This window comes from Podarcis muralis, chromosome 5 (assembly GCF_964188315.1).
Source record: "Podarcis muralis chromosome 5, rPodMur119.hap1.1, whole genome shotgun sequence".
Lineage (NCBI taxonomy): Eukaryota > Metazoa > Chordata > Lepidosauria > Squamata > Lacertidae > Podarcis > Podarcis muralis.
Window position 1 is genome coordinate 63150456 of NC_135659.1, and position 18122 is coordinate 63168577.

The window sequence follows — 18122 nt, forward strand, 5'->3', positions numbered from 1 at the left end:
TGGGGGAAAGAATCCTGCATTTCATGGGGTTGGACTATATGACCCTCATGGTCCCTTTCCAACTCTACATTCTCTGATCTAGGGAAATACTTTCCCTTTGACATTCTCTTTCCGCAAACTTTCTCCCTTCCATATCTCTTAGGCCTGAGGGCCAAAAGTGACCTCCAGGTCTAGCCAACCCTGGGGACCAGCCCAGGACGCCCCTCCCTCAAGGCCACATCACTTCCCACAGGAAACACCCCTCCTTGGCCCTGCGCCACGTAGCCCTCCCTCCAGTTCTTTTGCCTGGTTGCAATGTGTCTTTGAACTGTAACAATGCCTCTTGCTTGCCAGGCTGGAGAGATGCACATGTGAAAACCGCTGGGATTTGCGTGGTTGGGCTGTGGCTTACAACACAAATATAAAAGGGACATTTGTTGGCCCACTTAACACTGGCATGCAGCTCCTATGAAGGAACACAGTCCTTAGGCTGTTTAGAGAAGATAGCAAAAGGGGGTTCAGTTATACTATCTCAAAATTCCAAAAGGAAATTGTGGTGGGAAACAACAAATTACTGAAGAAAGCATATAACATTTTGTTATATGGAGAGACTTTAGATGAGATGGTAAAATCGGCACAAATAAAATGGGCTCAGGATGTTGGGCATAATATACAGTTGGAGGAATGGGAAAGATTATGGAAAACAAATTTAAAGTTTACAGATTGTATATTATTAAGAGAAAATTAATTGAAAATGATATATAGATGGTATATCACACCAGAAAAAATTGCAAAAATGTATAAAACAGGGTCTTAAGATATGTTGGAGATGCAAAGAGAAAGATGGTACTTTTTTCATGTATGGTGGAAATGCAAGAATGTTAAAGAATATTGGGAAATGATATATAATGAATTGAAAAAAATGTTGGAAAAAAACCTTTGTTAAAAAAACCAGAATCTTTCCTGCTCAGAATTTTAGATCATGATATAAGAGAGGGAAATTGGAGATTGTTTATGTATGAGACAACAGCTGCAAGAATTTTATTAGCACAAGTATGGAAAACAGAGAAAACACCAATAAAGGAAGAATGGCAAGCCAAGCTTGTGGACTACGCGGAACTGGCTAAGCTGACAGAGAGGATACATGAGAGAGACAACATCGATTTCAAAAAGGAGTGGGAACCATTTATAAACTATATAAAAAGGTAGTATAAAGATTTGGACTCATTGGCAGGTTTTGACTAAACTTTCACAACTATACAAGAGGTAAAACCAGTAGGGTATAGAATTTGTTTAATAAATCAATACGGAAATATGGGGGAAGCCAAAGAGGGGGGAGGGGAGAAATATGGATATATAAATTGTTCAATTAAGATCTGTGGAAAAATTGTTGTTATAATTTGAAAATTCAGTAAAAAATATTTTTTTAAAAAAAAGAATAAGGCAATCCAGCAAGTAAACTGGTCCCAGACAGTTTATGATGTCCTTTGTGTGAAGCTTGACTATAACACTTTTCAGCAAGCGTGCTACAAATTCCCAGTTCCGGGTATTTTCTCCCACTCTGTGTAGGCTTCTAAATACCTTGGAATGTGACTCTAAGCAAGAAAATGTGTATGCACATACTAGGGAAAATGCACTATTACTACTACTACAATATATGTATGCTCCCAGAGCAGCATATTAAACAGTATATTAAAACAATAGTACATAGCACAATAAAACACCATGAATGAGTCAGGAAGCAAAGCAGCAAAATCACTGCTTGTAAACCACTTATAGGTTTTGTTACAATTAAGCTTTATATAATTTTTGTTAAATAAAACGAATAAATCACAACATGGGGGAGTTTAAGAAAAGCCTTCTGAAACTAGTGTGCTCTCACCAAACCCTATTTATTTATTTATTTATTTATTTATACATACCCTGCCCATCTGGCTGGGTTTCCCCAGCCATTCTTCCAACAAAATATTAAAATACAATAGTCTATCAAACATTAAAAGCTTCCCTAAAGTATATCCCATATATTTATGGGGTGAAACCCCAAACAGACAGTGATAAATACTCAGTAAGGTTACCTCTTCTAGAAGAATTATGGGTGTTCTTATCAGCCTCCATTCTAACTATTCCAGGTGAGTTAACTGCTAATTGCCAAGGTCAGTAGGATTCAAAGACGGTTTCATAATTAAGAATCTTGCTACCCACTCCTTCAATTGGGTAGGCAACACAAAGCAACTTATAACCAACCAACCAGACAAAAAAAGACTCTCCGACACATTAAAACCAAGGGGGAAAAGAAATACATTACAAACATCCTACCCACTGCTAAAGGTAAAGGGACCCCTGACCATTAGGTCCAGTTGCTGACGAGACTGGGGTTGCGGCGCTCATCTCACTTTATTGGCCGAGGGAGCCAGTGTACAGCTTCCGGGTCATGTGGCCAGCATGACTAAACCGCTTCTGGCAAACCAGAGCAGCGCACAGAAATGCCGTTTACCTTCCCACCAGAGTGGTACCTATTTGCACCTGACGTGCTTTCGAACTGCTAGGTTGGCAGCAGCAGGGACCGAGCAACGGGAGCTTACCCCGTTGCGGGGATTCAAACCGCCGACCTTCTGATCGGCAAGTCCTAGACTCTGTGGTTTAACCCACAGCGCCACCCATATCCCTTACCCACTGCTAAAAAGTCACATATAGTTAAAGGTCTGGCCTGGCTATGGAGTAAAGTTTTTGCCTGGTGCCTAAAGATATATAGAGGGACGCGGGTGGCGCTGTGGGTAAAACCTCAGTGCCTAGGACTTGCCGATCGTAAGGTCGGCGGTTCGAATCCCAGCGGCGGGGTGAGCTCCCGTCTTTCAGTCCCGGCTCCTGCAAACCTAGCAGTTCGAAAGCACCCCTAAGTGCAAGTATATAAATAGGGACCGCTTTATAGCGGGAAGGTAACGGCGTTTCCGTGTGCGGCGCTGGTGCTGGCTCGCCAGACGCAGCTTCGTCACGCTGGCCACGTGACCCAGAAGTGTCTTCGGACAGCGCCGGCTCCCGGCCTCTTAAGCGAGATGAGCACGCAACCCCAGAGTCGGTCACGACTGGCCTTCGGGCAGGGGTACCTTTACCTTTACCTTTAAAGATATATAATGATAGTGCCAGGCGAGCCTCCCTAGAGAGAGCATTCCACAAATTTAAGTAACAATTCACTACCATATATAAATTTTATTAATGATGATGATGAACAAGGTTGTCAGTGTCCTGTTGTATGTATGCTAGTAGCAGTCAAAAAGGGAAAAGGCTGAGGAAGCGCATCATGAGGCAAATTTTTCCAAGCACTTTGTCAGGCGAAATCAACTGTAGCTTATACAGTGGTGCCCCGCAAGACGAATGTCTCGCAAGATGGAAAACCCGCTAGACGAAAGGGTTTTCCGTTTCTGAGCTGCTTCGCAAGACGATTTTCCCTATGGGCTTGCTTCGCAAGACGAAAACGTCTTGCGAGTCTTGCAATTTCCCCCCGCTTTCCTCCCCCTTTTTCAAAGCCGCTAAGCCGCTAATAGCCTTTTAGCAGCTTAGCCGCTAACCCTTTAATAGCCGCTAAACCGCTAATAGTGCTAATCCGCTTAGCCGCTAATAGGGTTGCTTCGCAAGACGAAAAAACCGCTAGACGAAGAGAATCGCGGAACGGATTATTTTCGTCTTGCGAGGCACCACTGTACAGCCAGTCACGACTAGCACAGCCCATGAAGACTTTCAGTTTAGTTCCTGACACTGATTCAGCATCCAAGTTTGACCAAGTCACAATGGGCTACAACTGAGGGTTCCATGGGTTCACCAACTGGGTGGCCATACAACCCTTTTAACAGCTCATTTGAATGGCACTGAACAGATGCAAGGTTGATTGGGAAGTAAACCTTTTTCACCACCAATACCGTCATGGTATACACCTTCAATTGGGATCTAAGTCATGTTGAGTTTGGATTTATTTTGACCTAGGGCCTAAGAGAGTTCTCAGTTATTTACTTAGATTAATTATGTAATACATTTATGCCCTGTTTCTTAGTAGCTCACAAAATTAAATTGAAGGCTACACTTACTTACCTAGGACTTGGTGGGGCTTACTTCTGAATAGACATATGTAGGATTGCAATGTAAAACAATGCAAAACAATTGAAACAAAACACAATGATATTTGGGGGAGAAAGAGGGGCTAAAACAACAACAAAAGGAGAAAAACTAAAATAAGTGCTTAAAGCATATGAGCCTTTACAACCGCGTAATACATGCAACATTAAAATAATATTTTTGCACTGAGTGCATGGCCTGGGTGAGGACATACCAGAGTGGGTGTGCTCCTCTGTCACAACCTACTTCACTTCAGGAGGAAGGGGTACTTGGAGTAGGGCCTCCCCTGCTTACTGCCTAAATGGTCATGAGATCCTAACAGCCCTACGGTATCATAAACTGGTGATATAATATGTGTATGTAACTTAGCTGATCCTCCAAGCTGTCAGAGTTTGACACCCTGAGCATAATGTGTTAGCTATCATAGAGACAGCTGGAGAGGGTACACTAATGGAAGCTGATGCATCAACAAATTTCTTCGTGTTAGTGCAGTCTGCGTAGAATTTAAGTTATGGTTTTGCTCCTTCTGAAATTCCTGAGGCCAAACAACTGAGTGAAGAGTAAACAAAAGAAAACTGCCGCCAAAGGTTTAACTTTGGATAAATGGTGCTCAAAATTATGGTTTGTAGCATCTATGGGATTTAAAATTCACTATCTAAGAGTACTGAGAGGTAAATCCAGAAAGGATTTTTTTTAATCAAAAAACCTACCTAGTGTGATTTCATAGCCTATACAAATAAACCAACTACTGTATAGGAAGACAAACATCAAGACAATATAAATTGATCTGGCAAAAGCTTTGAAACAGTCTAAAAGATTATTTCAGATTGATACATTTCTTTTTATTCACTCCTTAGTCAATCACTGTCTAAGTGAAATATTGGATCTCCTTTGTGTGAGGATAACATCTGTAAAATAAAATAAGGTGTAGTTTATAAGGCTAAACTATGTAATGCATTGTTTCCACTCTTGCTCCCAAGGAGCTGCTAGCTCTGTTGCTGGCTGCAGTCAGGCTCTAAATTGCCAAACCCTGGAAGTCTGCATTGGGTCCTTCTAGAGACAGATAGTTTGAGAACAAGGCTGACCCACACATAAGGTGGGGTGAAGCAGCCATCTTGGGCAATGGAAACCCTCATGGTGGTGCCCCCACAGGCACTCTGCCTACCACAGCGCCTCCACCACTGGTGGAGAAACGGCACTGGCACTGATTTCCAGTGAGATCTCACCAGAACCTGCCACCGCCACTGCCCAACCTATGTAAGGGTGGTGCAGTGCAGAAGGACAGCACTTTCTGTTTCCCTTCAAGTGGCAAAACAGGTGCATTGCCCCCTATTTGAGAGGGTGTGGGACACTGCCTTGTCTGAGCATTTAACCCACCATAGGAGGGTTCTAAGAGGAGTTAAGAAGCAAGCCTTTTTGATGTTGTTTGATCTCTGTTCATATAACTCATAGTAAAAAAAATGATGTGCTGCATAGGCCCCCAACAACACATCTCTCTATGTGGCAAGGCAATACATATATTGATATGTAACTCTTACAAAATGTTCATTTGAAAAATCTGTTTTATTGTAATGTCTGCAAAAGTTTACTTAACCTTTTTTTTATTTTATTCTCACTGAAATATTATGCTCCACACAATTGTTCTTTGCTTTCTTATTGTTTTTGAAAATGTGATATGCACTTTAAAAAAACTGTTCCTTTGCTGTCCTTAGTTTTTACAGTTGTATCTTCTATCATAATTCTTTTAAAAACTGATTTAACATAAAAGCAAATGAACATTCATGTAAGTAATTTAGCATATCCCCTCATCTTTCAAATGTTTAAATATCAATGTGTGCAGCAGATGGCGGCATTGTACCACATAGCAGCTTCAAATCCTACTGGTTTTCTTTTACCAGACAATTACCGCCAAGCATACCTCTAGAAAGAATGATGCTGACTATGAGTGACTAAGTCTGATATTCTATTAAATATCTATTTGTTAGTAAAACATATCAATCCATTTTCCTAGTCTCCAGCAAACAAGTTATTATGAGGAGGGGGCTTTTATGTGCCAGTACAGTATGGGAAAAGAAAACCCATGGAGAGAACGTAATAAAGATCAATTGATACCTTAATCTTTAAGCAAATATGACTATTCCAAAATTAGATTAGGGATGACTATTGAGCAATATGGCAATTCTATGGCATTGTGGTCAGACTGCAACTCTGCATTCAAATTTCCCTTCAGCCATTAAACTCACTGTGACTTTGGTCCAGTCACCATCTCACAGTCTAACCCACCACACATGGCTGTTATGGGGTAAGATGAAGATGAGTAAAGAATGATGTATGCCACCTTTTTGCTCCTTGGGGAAAACATTGGCTATATCTAATAACAAAATAAATTTTGCACCAGGTACTCTAGATACATTTTGGACACTAAAGCTATGTTAGATTATTACTCTTCTAGGTGGATGTTTCTTCCAAGGCTGAGAAGATGGCATTATAATAGTAGCTTATTTTCAGAGAAAGTGTAAGAATGAGAGGATGTCATGAGCTGAGTAAGGTCAAAGCACTGAATAAGATCACAAGAACTGTTCAAGATGGCTAGGGTGGTTGTGAACTGGCCAAGAAAAGGTAATGGCTGCTTAGCCTATTCCTGTGCCTCTCGCAAGTAATTTGATCTGCAGAAATAAGCAAGTGAAGCATCCCATGGCATGGAGATAAACACTACCTGTCAATGGCTGCAGATCAAATTGCTCATGAAGCAACAAGGGCCTGTTTAGAAGTTGGTAATGCTGCATGTAACACATTTTATGGTAATGTTTCTCAAACCTGTCTAACAACAAGCTGCTTTCTGTCTTTAGGGCAGTACTTCCTGTTTTTGTAGTCTTAATTAAATTTTCAAAAACGACCTAAATTTTAAAGCAAAAGAAATATTATTTTCCTGACATGCTGCTCTTGATCCTGACTTCTACTCCAAGATCAAAATGAAGTGTGCTCTTCCAATTTTTCAGGCTATGGGCAAAGCAGTTTCTGCTAGAAGAATAAGGAATGCAATTTAATTAAAACTCCTGTGCTAGATTAAATGGGATACTTCTTACAAGGTGTCTAAGGGGCCTTAGATTTACAAAAGTATATTGGAGAGAAGAGAAACAGAAACATTGCTTTGGTTTTTTAAAAAATAGAAAAACAGAGAGATTCTAAATTAGGGTTGCCAAATTATGAGGAAACAATATCCTGGGCTGCTCCAGTGCTTTTTAAAGCAACCTGATCAGTAGAAATCAGAAGCTGATGTTTTCATAGTCCTGGAACTACACATTATCCCCAGATAATATCTGCAAACTGCAGTTAAAAACACAGAAGAAACCTTCCCCCCAAGTGTGCAAAATACATGAGTCAGCTGTGAAATAAAAAGCTGCAATACTGACAGTACAACTACATGTCTACTCAAAATCCCAAGACAGAGAAACACATTTTGCAAGACACCAAGAAATACTGAAAGCCACAGTGTTCACCCCAAGATCGTTCTTTGTTGTTCTACTGTTAGAGCCTTATGGCTGCAGAGAGATCACAGGATTCACCCACAGCATTACTGTCAGCACAACGTACCCTTTGATATACACAGCTTCTGTGAGGTAGACACAGTGCCTTTGGTCTGTGAACAGAGTGAGCTGTGAGGATTAGATAATTCACTGCCCTGCAGGAGTTAGTTCTTCTGAAGTACTTGGGTGAAAAGGAAAGTTCAGGGTAGGCCCAAGGCAACTGCCTTTAAGTTCTGTGTTCAGGCTGCAATGCATCACTTCAGCAAGAAAAGGAAGGAACAGACCACCACAATCTTATGAACTTGTTGGTTCAATGTAAAGCAGTAAGAAGACTAGTCTACCATGTTCGCCAACTCAGATCCAGAGGTCAAAACCTAGGACTCTGTCGTATCTTCCCCAGGAATCCCAACTGCCTAGGTGACTCTCTCTGCAGTTGGCTGCTTTTGTGAAGTGGTACTCACTTGAATAAAATGGGGGGGGGGCAGGTAAGCCCCACCCCACATAATCTCAAGACATGGCATGCACATACCATTTGAATGGCAATGCCTATCAACTTTGGGGGGGCTACCCCCCTCAAATAATTTATGGGGGGAGGTTGAAGAGACCTTGGCCTCAAGGAGTTGGCTACTATGCCTGGAAAAATCACAGTGAGCTATTGATATAATTTTGGCCCCCAATAAAAACCTCATTGCAAAGCTAACATGAAGTTGTCAACACATCACAGATACAGAAATTTACAATTTATAAGGTGGTGAGTGGAAATTTGAAGCTGCCCCCATTATTCAGTCAGTAACTAAATGAAGTTTATGAGTTTGCCATTGTCTTAGGATGGAATTCAATGTCATACTATCAGCACAAGCATTTCTGCTTGCCAGGTGGATTGATCTCTCCTCTCTTCTTCCTGTGTGCTGTTTCTGGGGTTCTCCTGAACTCCCAAGCCAATGGGGGGGGCAAGGGCAAATGGGAGGAGGGGAAACCTCAATGTGCTAGCGGGGCCCCATTGTACTAGCAGGAGCCAGCACAGCTTTCTAGTTGAATCTGCCCCCCAACATTTATATGTGGATTCCTTGACTTGCAACTTGCACAAATACTTTAGTTCAACTGATCCAAGTCTAATAATAATTTTTCTTGTCTGTATATGTCAGGGAAACATCTTGAATTCAACCATGCACTTTATCATATCACAGATGTGGTTCTAAAGATACAGCTCTCTTTATAGCAGAACCAAGCTGTGCAAAGGAAAACACACATGCTTAAAAAAAAAAGCCCCCCCCCACCCTGTCTAGCTTTCTTTATTTCAATATGTAAAGAATGAAGGGAGGCAGACAGCAACTTACTGTACAATCTATACCGTACCTTTAAAGAACATTCAAAACACATTCTTTCCCTCAAAGTATTCTGAGCACTGTAGTTTGTTAAGTGTTGCTGGGAACTGTAACTCTGAGAGGAGTAAGCTACAGTGCCCAGAATTCTTTGAGGGTGTGCTTCAAAGGTATACTTTAAAAGTATACAGTGGTACCTCGGGTTAAGTACTTAATTCGTTCCGGAGGTCCATTCTTAACCTGAAACTGTTCTTAACCTGAAGCACCACTTTAGCTAATGGGGCCTCCTCCTGCTGCCACGCCGCCGGAGCACGATTTCTGTTCTCATCCTGAAGCAAAGTTCTTAACCAGAGGTACCGGTACTATCTCTGGTTTAGCGGAGTCTGTAACCTGAAGCGTATGTAACCCGAGGTACCACTGTAGTTTGCACACAGCCTTCACCATGTCTACTCAGAAGTCCTATTGAATTCAATATTGTTTAGTGGGATTAGGATTTCAGCTTTAGTACCTCTTTTCCTCAAACTAAACGTAAGGCAGGAAAAGGACTTTGGTATTCATCATTTCTGGCCCTAATATTGTAATTAGCCTCCCCCCCCCCCGGGCCAATTGTGCACCACACAATAACAAATAATATTGACCCTTGAGTATAGAGTATGTTTTGTTAACTTTTAGGGCTGCTGTGTCCTCACAACTTCCAGATATGCAGTAAAGTCGCAGTTAAACTAGCAAACAGGCAGCTATTCAAAGACAAAGGAGCCTCACCAAAGGGGGGAAAAGAACTTGCAGCCCTGTATAAATCTAATATTGAGGAAAACTGAAAATAAGGCTGCAATCCTAAGCATGCTTACAGTGAAGTCCTAACCCCTGATCTATGTTGCGGGGCGGGGGGGGGGTAGGATCAGGTGGAGGTGACTCTCTATTGAGATCTTTGGGTTTGTACTTGGCAAGGAGGGCTCTGACTCTGTGGATACTACTGCTAGGCCAGCTTGGCAGAAAGCTGCCACTTACCAGCATTTGTGATCTGCCAGAATACTAGTGAAGAGAATAAAATTTTCACAGCAAAAAGTACGTGTAGGAGAGAAGGACATGATGAAATTAAAAACTTATCTTTTTGCTATCAGTAACCCATACATTTATAAAGTCCTTTAAGGAATTTGAGCTGCATTTGTAGCCACACTTACTAGGGCTAAGTCCCACTGAATTCTAGTGTGGCTTCTGAGTAAACATTAATAGGATTGGAATGCACTTCTGCTTTCGGAGTGGGGGGGGGGGGGAAGTAAGATAAAGATAGAATGACAATTGCAGCATAATGAGTTGATCTTATGGAAACACTAGCAACGTGTTTATGCTTTCTTATGAGACTCCCAGTGTGTCTGTTCACACCAGCAGGGTGGAGTGTTTGTGGCCTGCCAGAAACCACAGCTTCTTAATGTTTTACACTGGAAATGGTCCCTTAAACTGTGTTATTAACAAGATCTCACAGACACAGTTATTCAGTTACACCCAGCTGGGAAAATCCTAATAGCCTTCAATCCCACCAAGAGGAAGGATTATTAAGAGTTTCCAAAGAAGTAATAAAAAAAACCATTGGTGTTAAGAGTAGAATTTGAGTTAGACACTTGTAATTGGTTTAAAGTCTAAAGCCCTATGCAGCTGTTGGTCATTTATTCTGAACCTTGGCCCAGTCCAGAGGAGTTGTGAATTTGACCATTCCCGGTTTCTCTTTGAAGTTCTAGAGCAGGTCAATGTGTTCACTGACTCGTGTAGAAATCTAATGGGCTAACTTAAATTCTTCAGACAATTCCAATTGTAATTAAATGAAAATGCTCACTGAACTGCCATGTATCACATTTCCCCGTAAAAACAAAGGCATTATTTAAAGAAAAAGTTATCTTTGAAATAATGGGTGGTTTATCCGTTTTTTGCAAGGTGGGTTCATGACCAACCTGTAGCTCACAGCAACTTGATAACAGAGGAGATAGTAACTCAATTTGGAGCTGACTAGCTGGTCCAGAAAATGAGCAAAATCCCATTGATTTTGGAACCATCAGCCTAAGCAACATGACTGCACACATTTTCACTATGCGTTGTAACAGTCCTTCAAGAAAGCCATTATTAGCCTTGCAACATTTCTCACAATGCATCAGACATAAAATGTAAGTTATGAACATTGGCCTATTTAGCTGTGGTTGGCAAGTAGCTCATCAGGGACTCTATAGAAATCTTTCTCCCAGCTCATACTGCTTATAATCCTCAAACTGGAGATGGGATGAATCTCACAGAGTAGCCGGATACAAAAGACGACAAGGATTTCTGCATCACCAGTAGTAGTACAGAAGAGGAATTTCAACATGCACAGAGGAGGAATCCCCTGTCCTCTTTTGCATCTGGCAATCATAGAACCTATTACCCTGCGGTTTTGACCTCTGCCACTTAAATAATTGCACAGCACAGGATAGTGTAGTTCAATGAAACAATTCTCCCTGCAATAGGTGGCATATTATTGTTTCCATGAGGTACTAGGCTCTTGTACTTCTAATAGTAAGAAGCCACCTATAGATCCAAATAAGATGAAGTATTAGATTACTTCCATTACTTTCTTATAGCAGAGAAACTGTTAAGAAATTAGGGAGGGAGAAACTCTTATCACCTTCAGAACTTTCAAAGCAAAAGATTAAGGAGGAATTTCTGCAAGGAAGAAATGCATGTAGATTGATAAGGAAGGAGTAATAGCACCTTCAGTTTTGTTCAAGCCAAGCCTGACTGTGTTTACACACTTGGGGGAAACTTCCTGTAGCTCTGAGCACTGCCTTTCCGGACTGGAATTCTCTCATGTTCTGCACCTCTGCTGGAAAAATGCACTATTTCCTTTGGGTTCAGACTGTTTGGGAACAGCATTTGTTTTCTTATGTCACCACAGATCAGGCTATATTTATTTTTTTCTGAGCTGAGAAATTTGCCTGAGGCAGAGCAGAGGTATGTCAAAAGGTTCACTAAAATGAACAGCAAAATTAAGTTCTAGGAAATGAATTTATTTCCTGATTCTTACTGTGTAGGCACAGTCTTAATTTATGACATGTGATAGTTTGTTCAATTGCAACTCCTAAAGGCCTCCAATAAGAATATCATCTTATATAAAACTACGTGCATTAGTAATGTGGGTAGCTAGCAGGCAGATGCTTCCAGCAGCGAAAACTGGTGGAGGAAGAGGGGAGCTACACCAGCAGAAGAATCTCCTCACCTCCACTAAAAACTGCAGAGGGAAAAGGAAGGGACTTCCCTCATGATGCCCCCAAAAGTTGAGAGCAGGCACAGGTTCTTGGCTGGGCTGGGAGTTCCCTGTCAGTCACTGCACTGCTGTCCTCAGGATCCTTTAAACCCAGTGTGTGGAACCTTCCAAACTCCAGATGTTGCTGAATTCCAACCCTCACAAGGCCCAGCAAGCATGGCTGATGGCCAAGGATGATGGGAATTGGAATTCAGTAACATCTGGAAGGTCAAAGGTTCTGAAGAGAAATGCTTCTCGACATTTAAAGAATTGTGTGTGTGTGTAGGTTTATGTGCAGAAAACCTGGGAGAAGGGTGCCCTCCTTTCTTCTTCACCTAGAACCTCTGCTGAAGCTGGGTGCTTCCTGGCTTTAGCAGAGATAGTGGGAGGAGTTGCAGCAAAAATACCTTCCATTTGTCTTAGACTGTTTCATTTCACCCGAGTGCCATAGAAAGAAGCTGTACTGCAATAGCTCCTGCACCACTAATGTAATGTGAGAAAGGGAGCCTGACACAACTCAGGATCCATTCCCATGATTGCCTCAGCCCAGACAGTGCTATACTGATTTTTAGTCACAATGTCATAAGTTAAGGCTAAGATCAAGTGACTACCATATGGCTCTGGCACTCAATCTATCCCTACTAACAGAAAGCTTTCATTGTATCTGTGCAAAATCTCTGCATAAGTGACTGAACTATGAATTGGGAAGGCCTGGCCTCAGCATTCTTATTTGTTTTAATCTGTAAAGTGAGAATGAAAATCCTTCCTTTACAGCACAGGTGGAGAAACCTTTTTCAGCCGAAGGGCCTGTGTTCTCTTCTGGTCTGGGGAGAGTTCTGAGGGCCCTAGAGAAAGGCCTGGAAGGCTGCAGTTAGGCCTCAGGCCTGAAGTTCCCCACCCCTATTTTACAGACAATGCATTTGTTTTGAATACTCAAAAGTATTACACAAAATCAGTTTACTCCTGACACCTTCGATCTCATGATTCAGTATAAAACATAATCAAAGCAGCTAAATGCTAAGTATTTCAAATGATATCACTGTTAATCCTTTTGTCAGTTGAGAGACTTGAGAGTGTACTGGTCTGCAGTCACAAAGCTGCCTCAGGCTACATACACAATAAACCCATTTGCAACACAAAAATGTACCTTTTCTCAATCCGGAATTGCTCCTGCTCCTCTTCAACATGCTGCTTTCAATTCAGATTGGTTTTAGATCCAGCTGGCCACAAAAGTGGGTGTGGTTAATTGATACACATCTGAAAACCCTCCCATAGATTAGGTCATTATCCACATGCCCCAGGTGATTGCAGTCTTAATATACACCCACCTACTGTATCAATGTATGTGGAACTAAGTAAGAGGGTTAAGGGCGGATGTCAGCTGGAGAAACTTAATAAAACAGAGGGAAAGCACAGGTTAAGAGAAAAGCTATCAGGAAGTGATTCAGTATAGAGAGCAGGTGTGTCAGAGAGAGTTAGGAGTCAAAGAAAGCTTGTTTAAATAAAGTTCTTTGTTTTACAGTACACCTGCCTTAATATAATAAATGTAAAATACCAGTTAATTATGACCTGGGCTGGCTCTACCATTAGGCAGAGCAAGGCAACCACCTCAGGTGACAGATAATGGGTGGCAGTGGCAGTAGCATATCTGGTTGTTGCTCCTTTAGCTTACTGTAGTGTTCTCCCGAATGAGGGAATGGATGTTAAGCCACTCTGAGAATCGTAGCTCAGTGTGGGGAATAGGGGTCTTCTAACAACTGTTAGTGCCCTTAATAAACTGCAGTTCTTAGCATTCTTTGTGGGAAGCCGTGACTGTTTAAAGTGCTACAATACTGCTTAAAATGTGTTGTGAAGATGGGGCCTAAGTCACTGGATGGTGGACACATTATCCCTTAACTATTTGATCCAAGATCCAAGCATCATTCATATTAGAATTTCCTGTATTATCCCTATTGATAATCTGTAAGTTTAAATGTAAAATAATAATGATCATACTGACTGGGTTGGGGGAAGAAAAGGTAATTCATTTCAAAGCCTATTCATATTTTGTACTGTATTGTAGAACATACAAAAATAATAATACAGAGTCAACAAAACCCAGAATGGCATTTAACATGGGGGATAGGAATAATAAAGCACAACATAAGGAAACAACTTCCTAGTATTCTTTTTTTTTTGGGGGGGGGGGAGGCAAATATATAGAGCAAAACAAATATATAGAGAGACACCAGATGTGATTAACGCAAAGATTTACATTTGCAAACATATTCTCATTTGTTTGTTTGGAAACAGGGTTCAAAGGATCCAAACAGTCAGTTTACTTCATTTACAACACAAGTCATATACAAGTTTTCTTAGAATTAAGCCCCATTAAGTTCAATACAGCTTATTTCCACGTAAGACTGCAGACTTAAGAGAACTGACAGTACAATCAATTTAACTGTAACTGATTTGTCTCATTAATTTCAACAGGACTAGCTTCATTAGGATTGAGGACAATGTTTTTAAGACTTGTTCTGTGCTTTATAGCAGGGGAACCTGTGGCCCTCAAGTGTTGTTGGACTACAATGGTGCAACAATAAAACTGCTAACACATTTCCAAAGCCACACAGGGTCTTGTATGGTTTTAAATTAGATGGGTCACCATGTGTTGAGATTCCTGCATTGCAGGGGGTTAACCCTTGGGATCCCTTACAATTCTATGATTCTATGAAAATCCACAATCCCTGGCTATCAGCCATGCCGACTGGAGCTGATGGTAGCTGGAGCCCAACAGTATCTTGGGGGACACTGATTAGCCACCCCTGATTCCTAGCCAACATCATTTGCTTTATGTCATTGCTTCTGTTTACATGTTATTCTAGGAATAATGGAGACAGAATCTCCTAGCTGAAATATTTCGCTGACATGAGCAACATTTGTAGTTTTGGGCCAGTTGCCTATGCCAGTTCCTAGCTGAATATGGAACTGCCCTTCAATATTTTAAAATGTTTTTCACCTGAAAAACCATCTAGTTTTCTGCTGAAAGCAAGTCTAATGAAGTGTTTAATGTTGTTTGGTGATTGCCAAATGGTACTTCAGAAGGCTTGCGGGGTCGGCTGATGAGTTCCTGTCAGTGTGTGTTAAGGGCATTGCATCACATAGTAGAAAGGCTGGAGTGAGATGTCTGAGCTGGATCTGGATGTAGGAATGACAAATGGTACCTACCAAAGAAGTAAGAATGTTGGTGGGTTTCCTGAGGTTTGATGCACACAATTTGTTTAACTCTCAGGTTGCCTTTTCAGTGATTTAGTATAGTGACTTGGACCAATAAATACAGTTTACATGCATCCAAATGGCAATTTTTTGTATCTTGAAAAAAATTAAATGTGGGTTGAGCTAGGTTGAGGCAAAATACAGCCATGTGTTTGAGCATTCACCGGTTCTCTTGTGTTGAAAAGGGTCATAAGAAAAGGGTCATCATGTGAATCAGTACTCAGAATTGTTGACCTAGGTGGTTAAATGCCTTATTGTTCATTATTTTTATTTATTCTCACTGTGAAGAAATCCTTCCTCCCCCTAATCAGCACTGGAGCTGAAAATCAAATTCCTAAGAATGATAAATCTACTCTAAATTTCTAGAGAAGCACCCCTATCCTTTCCCTAGATAGATGGTTGTAAGGGACAGTCACATCTCATTTTGGTCTGAGAGAGAGCAAAAAAAGATACTATGAACAAGCCAAATCCCATTGAAGCAGCTTGCTAACTTCATGTATAAATGAAAGCTTGTACAAATGAAAGTGTGTACAAACGAAAGCTTGTACATACCACTAAGTCCTGTGGCAGCTCATTAAAAATGTATGCTTTGGAATGGGATTTTTGAATTCTTTGTAAAAATAAAAAGATAATGATTCCATTTATGGCACCCTTGCACTCTAGCTCCTCTATATTTCCACTCTGGTCTTTCAAGCCATGTTAATAAGACTTTTGGCCATATCCTTTTCACAGTTCAGTGTCAGCCACAACATGGGGCTTGGTTGAATGTCCATTTTTTGAGGTTGGTTGACCAGTTCCATTTTCCCGAGCCCCTCCATTGAAGTTTGGTTTATCCTGCAGGTCAGACTGTTCATGAGAGGCCACAGAAACCACAGTGTTGCCATGGCTACCATTTTCTGTGTAATATGGATCTTCACTCTAAATGGAGGAGGCAGTAAATAATAACAAAATGCAGAGTTAGATAATTGAATCAAGTGGACAACAAATTGGTTTAGATTTCACACCAAAAAGAAACATTTGATCTTTAACTCAGGCATTTCTGCTATTGGGGAAAATATTGTTCCCTCTTGCATTGCCTCCTTCTACAGCTCCTTTGCCTTAAAAAAAAGGGGGGGGGGTTTCAGGCTTGTTTATACATGCAAACAAGTATAATACAAATTTCAGCTCTTGGTTTGCTGAGTTTGTGTACCAATATACGAACATCTCAAAATATTAAACTGTAAACACAGCTGTAATTACAATTGAATATAACTGGTAAGGTTAGAAGTTGGATGTTGGCAGTACAATGCAAGCTATAAAGAGGGAACCATAAACAGGAAGGCAACCCATGTATCAAAGAATAACATTATTTCTCATGTCCGTTATTGTCATTAAACTTTTTTGGTTGGATGGTAGGGGACAACTTTTTTGAAACAACTACACTTCCCCGCCACCCCCAGTCTAACAAGATATGTTCATTGATAGAAAATAGCTAACTTGTAGAAAAGTAAGCTCACTAGATCTTTTTCACCATCACTCGCCTCTCTTTAAACTCCTGAAATAGACAGCTAACTACTTGAAATTCTTAGCCAGCAAGCGGTCTCTACAAAGCTTCCACCATTCTTCCTTTCTCACTCCTGCTGAACTTAGAGATCTCTCTACTTGTTTTGCCAGCTATAAGCACTAACCAGCCTCTCTCCCATGGGGCTCCAGCTCTGTCGTTTCATAAGGAAGTATGCAGCCAATCCCAGAAATGCCAGCAGCAAACCAGAGGTGACCAAGGCAATAAGTGTCTTCCGGGAATAGTCCTTGTGACTCGAAATGTCCTCCTGTTTGTGGGGCTTTATCCCTAGCTGAAAAAATACAGAACAGAGCCAAAAATAACATAAACAGGAAGCATATTACATTCAGAGGCTCTCCCATTTACACCCAAAATTCTTAGTTCGGTTTCTTATTTTCAATTTCAAGTAGGGTTGGGAGGGGAAAGGTGAAACATAAAATTTGCAGACACATTTACTATCTCAGTCTCGCTGCAAGGTACTTACAGTAGAACTTACTTTCACATATAAGATTAAACCATAGCCTAGGTACCGTTTTTGAAAATTCTTCTCTAAAAAATTGGAAGTATTGATACAGCCCCTAGTGAAAACCAGCGGAACAGTTCTATGGGGCATCTTAAATTGCTACAACTTTTTAATATAATATTATCCACCCTTGGGTTTATTTTCTTCTTGAAGGAAATTTGTTCAACTGACTACACAGGGGCGGCGGGTGCCAGTTCACCACTTGAGGAGAAACAGGAAGTGCCTCCCTGCCCTGTCCACCCTGCTGCCTCCACCACCAGCACATCGGTGGTGCTGGTACTGGTGCCAATTTTGGGTAAGATTATTTCAGTGAGCCCTCACCAGAAATCAGCGCTACTTCTCTGCCAATGGTGCAGGCAGTGGGGCAGGTGGGGCACTCATAGGGATGCCCTTAAAGGGGCTTCTACCACCTGCAGCAGCAGCAGCAGCAGCAGCAGCAGCGGCCTCACCCTGCCTAATACCTGGGCTGCCCTGTGAATACACATGCACAGATTTTTCAAAGTACTTAAAGCGTAAGTCGAGCTTTGAAAACGAGTCCTAGCTTGTGGAGATTGCTCCTAAAATACACATTTTTAAATGCAATTTTACCTGATATACAGAT

The 18122-nt window shown here is 41.2% G+C and overlaps 1 protein-coding gene across 1 annotated transcript in view; it reads right to left on the reverse strand.

The window, feature by feature from the left end:
* Positions 1 to 14206: 14206 nt before the first annotated feature.
* The window catches only part of CD34 (CD34 molecule), a 38681-nt gene continuing 34765 nt past the window's right edge, over positions 14207 to 18122 (reverse strand). The window contains exons 7-8 of the mRNA XM_028734446.2: positions 17126 to 17290; positions 14207 to 16376 (exon numbers count right to left, since the gene is read on the reverse strand). Of these exons, the coding sequence (XP_028590279.2) occupies positions 16185 to 16376; positions 17126 to 17290 (357 nt within the window). The 3' untranslated portion in view covers positions 14207 to 16184. The remainder of the gene's footprint in view (positions 16377 to 17125; positions 17291 to 18122) is intronic.